Genomic DNA, 14,213 nt, shown 5'->3' with positions numbered 1-14,213 from the left:
AAATAAATAAATAAATAAAAATAAGCCTCCTAAAATTAAAGACCTAAGCAGGAAATAGGATAGAGGAATGAACAGATATTTCACAGAGGAAGAAATACAAATACAAGAAAATATATAAAAAATGTTAAATATCTCTGGCCAGTAGAGAAATGCAAATTAAAACAGTGCTAAGATCCTATTTTACTCTGGAAAGAATGCAATCACTGGAAAAATCAAGCAATTAAAATTCTGGCCTGGATACAGCAAAAGGGAGCTCTCTTACATTGTTTGTGGGATGCAGATTAGCTCAACCACTACAGAAATCAGCATGGAAATTATTCCAAGAACTAGCATTAGAAATTCCATATGACTGACTTGTTTTTCCCTGCTGGGTATCTTCCCCAAAGGGTTTAAGTTATATTGTAGCAATACTTGTATACTAATGTTCGTAACAGCATAAATCATGATAGCTAAATTCTGGAAGCACCCTAATAAGCTCATCAACAGATGACTGGATAAACAAAATGTGGCATCTATCTATAGTGTAATACTACTTGTCTGTGAAGAATGACACATTTGAGGCATTTGTAGGAAAAAAAGATGCACCTGGAAAACAATGTTTAATGAAAAACACCAGACACACAAGCTTGAACATTGTGTATGTCCTGCATTTGAATGAGCTAAAGTAAAAATAAGGAAAACAAAAGGACAACTAAAAAGGGAAAAGGGGGCAGATTTCACACATGGAAATGTTTAAAGGGAACAAGGAGAGGGTAGGGAGGAGGAGCCGGGGAGATGGCTCAGTAGAATAAGTGCTTCCCTGTAAGTGCAAGGGCCTGAGTTCAATCCCTGGTTCTGCCAAAAAGAAAAAGAAAAAGAGGGTAGGGAGGAAGCAAAGGGAAAATGAGTGGAATAAAGATATGTCATATACAGGAACCTAATATAACCCTACTCTGTGAATATTACAGGTCACAGCATGAGCTAAGACAAATAGTATCAGAAAGTACAAAAAATGTAATTGGGGAATCACTGGAGGAATAAGGAAGAAAAAAGATTTTAAAAACCAGCTGTTATATGTACATGTAACCACATCCCATGATTAATGTAAACTTCATGAATTACAGACATGTTCTAAGTAGAATAAATAAGAATAAAAATACCAATAGACCTTAACAGACATTTCTCCAGAGAAGATCTATAAATGGCCAATAGGTATGTGAAAAAAACATTCAAAGTCACTAGTCATGGGAATGTGAGCCATAATGAAATACCACCCTATCACTTACCCCAATAAGAATGACTGCTCTCAAAAAGACTAAAGATCACAAATAAATTAGTGCATCCATTATAGAAACAGTATGAGTCACTCAAACAATAAAAACCAGACTACCATGTGCTCTGGCAAGCCTACTACTTAGCATATATCCAACAGAAATGAGAGCAGCCTGTCAAATATGTCTGTATTTCCACAATCATTGCAGTACACAATAGCCAAGAAATGGAAACAGCTCAAGTGTTCATCAGCTGATGAATGCATAAAGAAAAAATAGTAAACATACTCAATGGAACATGTTTTGCCATTAAAAAAGAGTGCAGTTCTATTGTTTGCAATAACACGGATGGAACTGGAGGTCATTGTATTAAATAAAATAAGTCAGGAACAAAAAGATAAGTACCTTATGATCTGACTTATATGTAGAATCTTAAAAAGTTGATCTCATAAAGTTGAGAGTAGAATGGTGGCTACGAGAGGTTGGTAAGGATAGGGAGAAGTAAGGGATGGGGAACGATTTATCAGCAGTACTAAGTTTCAGTTTGAAGTAAGAAGTTCTGGTATGCTATTACAATGCAGGTATGCTATTACATTGCAATAAATAACAGTAATATAGTATTGTTTCAAAAAGCTAGCCGAAGGGATTCTGAATTTTTTTTCCATAAAGAAATAATGAATTGGGAGACATGTTTAACATACCATTAACCATTATTCATTTTCTCTCTCACACACACACACATATATCTGATCCATATTAATTAATCAGATGGTATCCATTAATATACAACTATTATGTTTTATGAATAGATTAAAATTAAAGATAACTGTTTTATGATGTATAAAAAGGCATGAAGTATTTACCCAGTAAGATAGGTATATTTTTTTTACACAGGCTTTATAAATATTCAAGGCTAAAGAAGTGAAAGGGCAGGGGCTGGGGAGATGGCTCAGTAGAATAAGAGCTTGCCTGGCAAGCACAAGGGCTTGAGTTAAATCCCAGGTTCCTCAAAAAAAAAAGAAAAAAAGAAGGAGAAGAAGAAGGACAGAGGAGAAAACACCACCTTGCTTTATTTCTTCCCAATTATGGACTTAGCTTAAAATATTTACCATTTATTCACACCTCGAGTATTTCCAGAGTGCTGATCATAAATAGAATGAAGACATTATTTTAAAAGCTTCAAAGGTTACTAAGATACAGGCTCCTTCATGTTTTTAGTCTATAATAGGTATGGCTAATCTTTAAATATCTGTACCATAAAATCAATAATGATAAATGCTAGAAGAAATTATAAATTAAGACCCGAAAGTACTTTAGGAATTGAGAAGGTTTTTTTCCACTAGAAGTTATCCACATTGCAATTTGCATACAAAAAAACAAGAACTAGCGATCTCTGTAGTTAGAGAACCACTAGGTACTTTGTTTGTTTATTTATTTTCATGCCTTTTTTGTTTTGTTTTCTGGGCTGTAATTGTCTTTATGAGAGAGTATATATTAATCCGTATCCTAACTCCCTAATTATGCCCAGCCCATATTTGTTGATGGATATGTGTGGCACAAATAATCAAACTTGTTGCTTAATAAGAAAAACTTTTCTTCTATTACAAAGAATATTTAAAATGCAACTCCTATGTAACTAAAAGATAAACTGAAATATAAGGAGCTAAACATATTTAAAATGGACAGTTTTTATAATATTATAGATAATTTATACCTTAAGTCCAGCATAGAGCAGAAAGATCAGATCTTTCTAATTTGAGACCTATATAGCTGAATAGAAATCAGAAGCAGCTCTCAATTCTCTCCATTTACAGATTCATGATGTTTGACCAAGCCCAGATCTCAATGAACGTGAATTATAAATACACTTGAATTACAAATGACAACCTATAATGATTCTTTTTTTAAGTGTTTACCTACAATTTTCAATAGAAAATATTATTCAAAGCAACACTAAATTATTTCCTTCAAGATATAAATTTTTGATATTTTGATAGTCTGTAAGGAAAAATGTCATATTAAGATTGTTAGTAACTTCACATGTCTTGAGAGAAAGGTAGCAGATGATGGTAGTAGTCTTACAACAAAACTCTATGTCTTTGAGGCAATTCAGTGAATATGTCTGAAGCAACTGCTGGGACTGTGGTAGAAATGCTAAATGTAATAAGATGCAATGATTAGAAACTGTAGTCTTTGGAGGGATGGGTAGGTAGGTAGGTAGGTAGGTAGGTAGATAGATATGCATTATAAAGTAGTTTTAAAAGATGCAAACTTACTTATCTCATATATCAAAGTCTAGAGATAGTCTAAGACTTAATCTAATTGCTCTTGGATTCTTTCTTCTCCTCGCTTCCATTACTGTGTGGGATTGTGTCCTCCCAGTTGAAAAATAGTGATAACATCTCAGTTCATTTATGTTGCAGATAGAAAGGCAAAAGTTGGTTTTGTCTTTTTTTTCTGTTAGGACTTGTCTCTTTTATCTTTTTATTTGTTAATATGATTCCTTCCCTAGACATATCTTCTTATATCCCACTGGCCAGAATTATGTCATGGTACCAATCCCTACTGCACAGGTAGCTAGGGAGAAAAGAGAGTGGACACAGCAGTTAGCACAGCCAAGCAGCAGTTTTTACATCTCTTTTATCTGTTAACCGTGTAGGCTATTCATTTGTAAGGTTTCAGTGGAAGGCCAAGTCATTTATACATAAGGATATAGTGCAAGTGATAGTAGGAATTATTACATATAGGGTTTCCAAAGGCCTCTCTGATGAGGTGATTTTTGAGCAGATACCTGAGAAAAATGAGAGATGGTGGATAGGCCTATAATATTTGGAGAATTGTCTGAAATAGAAAAACTACAAGTTTAAAGCCTCTTGAGGACAGATATATTTGACATTATCAGTAAGAGGGAGCAAGCCAGTATAACTGGAGTACAATGAGGAATGTGTGCTATGAGATAAGATCCATGGATCAGTAATATACTGGGCTTAATAAGTTCTATCAAATATTTTTACTTTAAGTGAAAAAAAATGAAGTCTTTGGAAAAGTGTGCACTGTAGCTACTGTGTGGTGTAGAAATTATAGAACAGAAATAGCACAATTAGGACACTACTGAATTTCCCAGGATATAAGTAATGATTTCAACTGTTGTAATAACCATAGAAGTGGTGAATAATGATTAGATTCTGTATGTATTTCTGAGGTAGTTTAGGTATAGTTCTGACAAAGAAGGGAAGATGAGGATATATCCAAGATTTGGATCTACTAACTGGGAAGATGGAGTAGTTGTTTACTAAAATGGAAATTACAAGAAAAGAAGATCCTTATTTTCTTGGAGGGCTGGGGAATCCAGACCTGTAATTTTGGGCATGTTAGGTTTGACTTGCCTGTTACACATACAGGTACATTTTGGATGATTACAAGTCTGAAAGTATGTTGTCTGCTGGACAACAGATGCTTTACAAACCTACAGTTACAGATAGAGACTAATATTGGAGATATAAAATTAACAGTTTTAGTTTATGGGTGATATTAATGCCATGGAACTAAATAATGTCACACAGGGAGTAGATAGCTAAATAATGATTTTTTTGATGACTAGTTACAGAGGAAAGAAAATTTCCTATAAAGTCCCAGTTAAATTTATATTTGGGAACTTCATTTTATTATCTTATTAAAGTTTAATGTTGAGGAATTAAATTAATTTAATTTAATTTAATTAAAGTTGAGGACATGAACTCTGAAGCCAAGCATACCTGGGTTGGAGTCCTGTGTTCTTCTGTTACTAGCTCTGTGATTTAGGCAAAGTCATAGCTTTCTCTAAGCCACTTTCCTCATCTCTAAATCCGTATAGTGCCTTGCCATAGACTGGTTTGAAGATTGATGAGTTAATTTAGTACAGTCCCTTGCACATAGTAAACACTAAAAATCTCTATATAATATCATTTCATTTCGCTGCCTTTTGGCACAGGCTATACTATTGGTAACTTGGGGCCAGAGAGATAGTTCAGTGGTCTAGGAAGCTGCCTGGCAAGTTCAAGGACCCAGGTTCAATCCCCTGTACTACATGCTGTGCTAGCCTCACACCAAGCCAGCCACTGAAACCTGGTTTGGTGGCACACGCCTGTAATCCTAGCACTGGGAAGGATCATTACAAGTCTGAGCTGCATAGTGAGACCCTGTACCAAATAAATAAATAAATAAATAAATAAATACTATTGGTAACTTGATTTAATGTCCTACCAGAGCAAGCCTTTTTTTTTGTAATCAAGAAAAATAAATTAGCTGGTAATATTTATTTGAGAACACTTAAATTGGGAGTTGTTGAGAGTTATAAATTATTCCCACTTTTTGATCAGTATTTCAGTATCATATTCTTGATTAATTATCTTACTCTTTAGGTCACAGTGCTGTTGATATCACCAAGGTGGCTAGAAGACACCGCATGTCTCCTTTTCCTCTGACATCTATGGACAAAGCCTTTATCACAGTCCTGGAGATGACTCCGGTGCTTGGGACAGAAATCATCAATTACCGAGGTAATATCATATTTACTTTTTGCTCTTTTTTTCTTTAATTTTTTTCCAAGTAAAGTTCATACAACATGAAGACAGAGTTTCCCTTAAAGAGAGAAACTGTAAACCATTGTCACAATGTTAATCATTCTTTTTGTTTCTTACTCCTATTCAACCAAAGGATCAACCTTAACAACATATAAAGTGTAACAACATAAAGCTTCCTTTTCATAAAAAAAAAAAAAATGAGAAAAGTCAGCAGTGTTTCTGATTCAGAAGACTAAGACCTAGTCTAAAGAGGGGGCTATCAACACTATGTGAAGAAAATAATTAACTCTGAATCTACATGATGAGTTTTTACTTGATCTTAGCCAAAAGGCCGAGAAGCAATACATGATGAGTTTTCTTTCAGAAATGGAAGATAACTTCTGTCATGTAATTATTTTTTTTTTTTTTTTCGGAACCAGGGATTGAACTCAGGCCCTTGCGCTTGCCAGGGAAGCGCTTATTCCACTGAGCCATCTCCCCAGCCCCCTTGTAATTATCTTTACCTGTTGTAGAAAATACATTTAGCTGGTCTCTGACTTACAAAGATTTGATTTACAATTGTTCAGCTCTGTGATGGTACAAAAGCAATACGTACTTAGTAAAACAATGCTTCACATTTTGTACTTTGATCTTTTCCTCCACTGGCAAATGTGGTATCATATACTGTCTTACAGTTCTGGATGGCAGCTCCCAGTCAGCCACGCAGTTACCAGAGTAAATTTATCTAAACAATAATGACCAGTACCTTAAGTATATTAAATGCACTTTGACTTAATATTTTAAATTTACAGTGCATTTATTGGGACATAGCCTCTTTATTTAAATATAAACTATGAAAAATACACTAGTTTACTCCAGGCCTGCAGTGCTGGCCCCACCCCCGAGGCAAGCTGAGACAGCCATTGAGACTGGGCGTGGAGATGTGCACCTGTAATCCCAGCACTTGGGAGGCCTATGCAGTGAGACCCTGAAGACCCTGTAGACCCTATCCAAAATAAAATAAAATACTAGTTTATCCATGGACCTCTAAGTAATCAGTGTGATCTCAATTTATTTGCATTATTTGTGTTCTCCCATTTTTTTTTTCTTTCCTTTTTATTTTTTTTTTCTTTAGGTCTAGCAGCACAAGGGCTGGCCAAATAGCTCAGTGGATTAAAGCACCTGCAAGCAGGTGCAGGGGCCAGAGGGTTCAATCCCCAGGCCTTCCATGCCAGCCCGTCCCTGGGGTGCACTGAGGCAGCAATTGAGACTAGGCATGGTGGCATGCGCCTGTAATCCCAGCTCTTGGGAGGCTGTAAACAGGAGGATCACTACAAGTCTGATCTAGTAGTGAGACCCTGAACACCCTGTAGACCCTTCTCTAAAAATACAAAAATAAAATAGATAATTAGTCTAGCAGCAGCATATTGAGAGTAGTTTAGAAAAAGATAACAGAAAGGTGGCTGTATTAGTCATCACTTTCCATTGCTATTAACAAAATACCTGGAGTAACCAACTTCTAAATAAAAAGGTTTATCTTGCTTCATGTTTTTAGAGGTTCTATTCTATGCTTGAGTAACCCCTTGACTGTCACCCTCTAGTGAGGCGGCACATTGTAGCAAGAGCATGTAGCAGAACAAACCACTCACCTCCTGAGCCACAAAAAAAAAAAAGAAGAAGAAGAAGAAGAAAAAAATGAATGGCATCTCACCATCCCCTTCGTGGAATTAACCACAAGGACCTATAGGCCTCCTACAAGATCCCCCCTCTTTGAGGTCCACAGCAACCCTGCCAGTGCTGCTCTAGTTACTGAACCTTTCATGTATGAACCTTTTGGATTTTTTTTCTTTTTTGTGGTACTGGAGGTTGAACTCAGGACCTTGGCTTGCCAGGCAAGTGCTTGTGCCACTGAGCTATATCCCCAGCCCATGTGTGAACCTTTTGGGAATAGTCAATATCCAAACTATAGCTTTGCTCTCAAAGATTTGTTTTTATCTGATAATATATGAGCATTTGTTCCGTCTCAAAGCCTAACTGCTCTAGAACTACTGAAACAGTCAAGTCCTAAGTCTCTTCTAAGACTGAAGGCAAATTCCATACAATAAGCCCTTCTCAAAACAAAACATGTTCAGGATACAATGGCAGGACAAGTACAGACAGCATATAGCTAGAGTTCATGCTACTCGAATCAGTCCTTCAATTTTAATGTTTCTGAATATGTTGATTTGTTTAAGTAGAAAACTAAAATGATGAAGAGAAAAACAATATTTGAATGTGTTTGAATATTTTCTGTGTTAAAATTGAGTAAATTATTACAATGTAATTTTCCTTTTGATAGTAATCCTTTGCAAAAAATGTGCCAGGGACAGCCACTGGACACAGGATAAATATTTCTGTTTCCAAGTGGGAAAATAGAAAAAAGTAAGGAGGGTTCAGCCCATCAGGGTAAATATTAAATTCTGTAGTTCCATGTCTGGCATCCAGGGCACACTTTAGTGATTTGTGGGTTTCCAAGGGTTTGGGCAGCCCAGCCCCCATGGTCTTGTTGGTTGCAGCCCATTTGGCCATTTTCTTGGGGTAGCTCTGCATGTTCCCTTTAACTCTCTTTGATGAGCATTTTACGTTGGTGGTATCTCTATCTACGTTGGCATCTAGCTTTAGCTTCATTCTCATAACTTTATTATGCATCACTCCTTGTAAGAACTTCAATCGTCAACATACTGTCTTCTCAGACTTTCCATTGAAATCGGGGTGGAAGTCACCTGCCTGAGTTGACTTCAGGTGGAACTCTTGCATTCTGCATGCTTGAAAGCCAGCATTGTGTGGACAATGCCAGGGTTACTACCATCAGGAGTCATACCTGAGTTGGCTTGAGCCATAGCTCCAGCAGCCCCTGGAGCCTTGCTGCTGAATGTGGGAAATTAAGTCCTTAGTCAGCCATGGGTTCACAGGTATCTCACGGTTCTTTCTGAAGTAATTCTACTCATAAAAGTCTTTGAAACAAATTTGTGTTCCTATCTTTAAGTTTGTGACAAATGGGGAGATTTCTGAGATACCCTTATATCTTTCCTATTGTCTGGAAGCTAACAAGTAAACTTGTCCATCACCATTAAATTCAGCCTCAGAAAAATGTGCTATCAGGGACTAGACAAAATATACCCATATTCTGTGCCCTGGCATAACAAAAACGGCCTCTAGTCCAATTCCCAATGGACTGTATCTTTCCATATAAAACCTTACCCATTCTGCTCTTCTGAATCCTTACCAGAATGGCCCATTAAGCACTGTATGACATTTTAGGCTTTCTCTAGCCTGCTTCTCCAAACCAGCTCCCAAGGATCTTTTATATCATCAGATAGAGTTACAGCAAGAGCCCCACTCTTCGGTACCAATTTTCTATGTTAGTCTGCTTTCTGTTCCTATAATAAAATACTATAACCAATCCAGGATCAAGAGGATCCATACTCTGGACCTCTGGTAAAGCAGCGCATCAATCAGAACACATGGTAGAACAAACACTGACTTCATTTGCCAGCAAGCTAAAAGAAGGGGAAGATCTAGAAGAAGAGAAAAAGAAAGATAGGAGACCGGAAGAGAGTAGGTAGGATCCCACATTCCTAAAGGCAGACCTTCAGTGACCTAAGCCCTCCCAACAAGGGCCCACCTCTTCAAAGTCCGTAACACCTCCCTCTAGCACCATCTTGGATACACACTGAAGGGCTTCTGTGAAACATTCAAAGTACAGGAGGAAGAGGAGTACTTCCTCCCCTGCTTTTGGTTTTTAATCAACAACTTCCATTTCCAAAATTTTACTATAAAAATTACAAACATGGAATTCCAATAGACCAGACCCCTAGTTACTTCCCTCAGAAAAGAAGTTATATTTAATGCAATCTGAATAAAATATAGTTTCTTAGTTTTGTAATGCATATGGAATTTTTTTAAAAAATCAGGAATGTGGGCCAGCCAAATAGGTCAGCAGATTAAAACGCCTGCTTAGGCAGACGCAGGGGCCAGAGGTTCGATTCCCGGGCCTACTGTGCCAGCCCCGCCTCCAGGGTGTGCTGAGACAGCCATTAAGACTGGGTGTGGTGGCCCGTACCTGTAATCCCAGCACTTGGAAAGCTGTAAACAGGTAGATCACTACAAGTCGGATCTATGTAGTGAGACCCTACAGACCCTGTAGACCCTGTCCTAAATACAAAAAAAAAAAAAAAAAAAAAAAATCAGGAATTAAACCCAGAACTTTGTACTTGCCAGGCAGGTGCTTAGCTACTGAGCTTATAAGTACAGGGGGTTTTTTTGTAAAAGCACAAGATATTCAGACTACATTAGTGAACATTAGAGAGCATCTATACAAACACACTGATTTTTTTCAGCGAGGTAACAGCATAAAAGGAATAGGATTAAGGTACAGCATAAAACAGAACAGCATAAAAGGAATAGGATTAAGGTACAAAATTACATTATTTTTCTTGCCACATGATAGCACTCTTCTTTTTTTTTTGTTTAGTAAAGAAAATTTATTGCTGTTTTAATTCAGATGTTTTAAACTGAAAGAGTATTACTTTGTTAATTATAAAAGTTAATTCAGTTTTGTTTTTTTAATAATTTTATTGAGAAACAAATAGCAATGAGACACTTTCAAAACCAATTACTAGCACAGTTTCAATAATTAATACATTGCACATTGTTGTCTTCTTAGTGGTTATGCATAGTACAAAATGCAGACATGATATCCTGTCCACAAACACTATTAGAACAAATCTTTATATTCATTAAATTAAAAGAAAGTAGCTATTTATCTATCATAACTATTTTGAATATACAGATACAAAATGATCATTCATTTATATCCCCTTTTTTTGTTTGGTTTTGTCAGAGAAGGATCTTCCATTGTCATTTAGATATTGTAGGTATGTGAATTCAGCCAAATAATCCAATATAGGCCAGTAGTCCATAATAGTAATGGGTTTTCTGTAGGACTGGCAATGTCAGAAGTTGTTGACTTAAGTCTTTTATAGCTCAGCATATTAATATGGCTTTATTTTTTATACCTAGTTTTTGTACTTTTCTTCTGGACAATTAAGACCAAGATAAAGCAAGACCTATATAACAAGAAATGTAATGTTTGTATCTGACAAGGTCAGTCAGATCGCCTCAGGATTTATCTTGAAACCCTGTACCACAGTTTGTAGATCCTTTTTCAGTGTCAGCCATGTGGATGAGTCACGGCCATTACTTGACCAATTTGATAGTACTCTTCTTTTAGCATTAAAATTTTAAAATAATGGTAGCTAGCATAGCAAATTATATTGAAAGATCTGAAATTAATAAAATACTGCATACCATACTTTAACTCTTTGGTCCTTCACCCTTAAATTTTTTTATAATCTCTACATATCCTACATCTCTGACTCACATTCTTTCTAAGCCTGTATCATTAGGCTTAAAGGTTTTCTTTTGGTTTGGTTTTGTCCTTTTAAAAAAAATAAAGATTAGAGAATTCACTAGAGTAGGAAATTTGTCAAAAATAAAACATGTTATTTTAAAAGTCAACTTTAATGAAATTATTTTCTCATTATTAAATTGAAAATATATATTTATTGATATCAATCTAAACCATGATACAGACAATTGATGCAAAATATTTAAATTTAAAACTTTTAAATACTTTTTTTAATGTATATAATACAAGGTCTACAGGGTCTCAGTATACAGATCAGACTTATAATGATCCTCCTTTTCTCAGCCTCCCAAGTGCTAGGATTACACCATGCTCAGTCTCTACTTTCTTAGTACACCCCAGGGGTAGGGTGGGCACGGCACACCAAGGATCAAACCCTGATCCCTGCTCCTGCCTAAGCAGGCACTTTTGTCTCCTGAGCTATCTGGCCAGCCCAATACTTTATTTATTATAATAATAAATTAGCCATCTCTAGTCTCTTGCAGTTTCAGAGTTGTTTCTCTTACTATCAGCCCTTAGAAAAAGATATTCCAAGTCAGATATTCCAATATATTCCAAAAATATATTCCAAGATTTGTATTTCAGTATATTCCAAGAAATTCCAGTCCTTTAAAAAAAAAAAAAAAAGATTTAGAATGGTCATTTTGTTTTTCCTATAGGAAACAAATGTGCTCAGATATATTTTCTTTTCTCTTCATGTGCTTGTTTCTCTTTCATTTGTTCATCAGAGCAGTCATCACTCTTATGCAAGCAAATTCTTCATGGATGGTTAACTTCTTCGGCAAGTGTTTCTACCAATGGTGAAAAAAATAACAATGTTTTCCTTCAATCTTTGTGTTGCATCAAACTCAATTTTCAATACAAAAGAGTATTGATAGTAGACTTCCTAGACACTTTAGTTAGGTATTTGGAGAATTGTAGCATATAGAAAACATACTCAATTTGCTCAGAAAGCACTGAGTAAGCATCTACTAAGAGATACTGTATTAAATTCTATATGTACAAATATGAATAAAAGTAAAGTTCTTGCCTCATGGATCTCACAGTCCAATGCAAAATAGAGATAGAGAGAGGTAAACACTATGGCGCTTGTCTTCGGCATTAGCTCCTTCACAGGCTTACCTTCTATCAGTCCTTTTACCTAGGCTTTCTTTAGTTTTGTTTTTTTTTGTTTGTTTGTTTTTTTGGCAGAACCGGGGATTGAACTCATGCCCTTGCTCTTGCCAGGGAAGCACTTAGTCTATTGAGCCATCTTCCCAGCCCTCTTTAGTTTTTATTTCCCCTTTTCACATCTTGCAGTTTCACTGTACCCAACCTTATATGTGCCAGTGGTCTCAGACACCAGAGCTTTCAGGTATCTGTGTCACTGCCCAGACCTTACTTTATCTCCAAACTCATGCATCGTATGTGTTACATATCTGCTCTGAAAATTTTCTGCATCCTCTTGAGTCCATCCTTTGTTCTCCATCCCCATTACTGTTGTTTCCACTCAGATCTTTATTATTAACTTCCCTCCAGTTAACACCCTCCCAGTCCTTTAATTTTATTGTACTCTGTTAACATGGCAGATTTGTTATTAAGATTTGCATACAATACCTCAGTAGTGTGAAGGTGACCATAATCTCAAGACAAAATCAAACTCTGTGACATGTCATATAAGACTCTTCTATATCTAAAATATGTTTTTCAGTTTTTCTTTTACTTCCTTATTATAAAGACTTGCTTCTCATAGAATAAGATGTAAACCTAAAAGCAACAAAAAAGCTGAGAGTGGTGGCACATGCCTATAGTCCCAGCACTTGGGATTCTAAGGCAAGAGGAGTGCACAAGTTATAGTCCAGCCTGGCCTACATAGTGAGTTTAAAGCCAGCCAGTCTAAAAATATAAAGACAAAGAAGCAAATAGATCATAATACAAAACTGTCTTGTGCTCCAGCTGCTTTGAAGATAGTGATAAAGTAAATATTACTATTATATTATATACTAATAACTTTTAGTTACTATTATAAAGTAATAAATGTTATTATTCTCTTCTTATTGGATTATGAAATTTTATTTCATTACTTCATAAAATAAAAGAAATAAATTTAAGGGAAAAAATATTGCTTCTTTCCAAACCTAATATGCAGTTTCTTACCTCTTCTTTTCTCTTATCTCTAACCCTTTGCTTGTATTAACTTTGCTTGAAATTTTATCTACTTCTCTACCTGGCTAACTATGACATATCAAGTCTAAGCCAACAGTGGCACACAATGATAGTCCCAGCTATTTGGGGGCCTGAGGCAGGAGGCTCATGAGTTTGACACCAACCTTGACCACATAGAAAGACACTGCCAGGAAAAAAAAGAAAGAAAGAAAGATCAATCTTAAAAAATTTCTCTTCCATTAATACCTTCCCATCTCCTTCTACCTTTGTCTGACTGATGACTCTTTCCTGCATTCATATGTTCTATGATAGAATGAAAACAAAAAAAGGATTATATGATAGAATGAGTTACCATATTTTTTTCACCATCTATTGTGAATGTGAGTGCCCCAATAAGTAACTTGGGCATAAAAGAGCAAGTGTTCTATGTGAGAATCACTTTAGGTTTGATTCTCATGAATAAAATATGACACAATTTTCTTACTAATGGGATGAAAATTCTCTCCAGAAATAAAAAAAAATAGAAACTTATTCTTACTATATTTTAAAATGTTGTACTTAGCAAGTATGTTTGCATTTTAATAAGGAAACCTTTGAAGTTTTTATTTCAGCTAGAGTACTTCTAAACTATTTAAGTTTTGAGACCCAGTCCTAGCCCAGGTCCCGTGAGTGTGCGGAGAGTTTCCTACTACCCTGCGCTGACTGGACCAATCCCAGCCCAGGCGCAGCGTGGGCCGGACCCTCTCCCAGCCCCTCGGGCCGCCCCCCACCACTCCGCAGTGCCTTCCCCACCCTGCCCGCCCAGTAGGA

At 36.2% G+C, this 14,213-nt stretch overlaps 1 protein-coding gene across 1 annotated transcript in view; it reads left to right on the top strand.

The window, feature by feature from the left end:
* The window catches only part of Gphn (gephyrin), an 837,950-nt gene that overhangs the window by 638,773 nt on the left and 184,964 nt on the right, over positions 1-14,213 (top strand). Inside the window, exon 11 of the mRNA XM_023701464.1 lies at positions 5,651-5,788. Within this exon, the coding sequence (XP_023557232.1) occupies positions 5,651-5,788 (138 nt within the window). The remainder of the gene's footprint in view (positions 1-5,650; positions 5,789-14,213) is intronic.

The sequence above is a fragment of the Octodon degus genome, unplaced genomic scaffold, assembly GCF_000260255.1.
Source record: "Octodon degus isolate 3935 unplaced genomic scaffold, OctDeg1.0 scaffold00007, whole genome shotgun sequence".
Classification (NCBI taxonomy): domain Eukaryota; kingdom Metazoa; phylum Chordata; class Mammalia; order Rodentia; family Octodontidae; genus Octodon; species Octodon degus.
The sequence above is the reverse complement of the archived record's forward strand: the minus strand, read 5'-3'. Positions and strand labels throughout refer to the sequence as shown.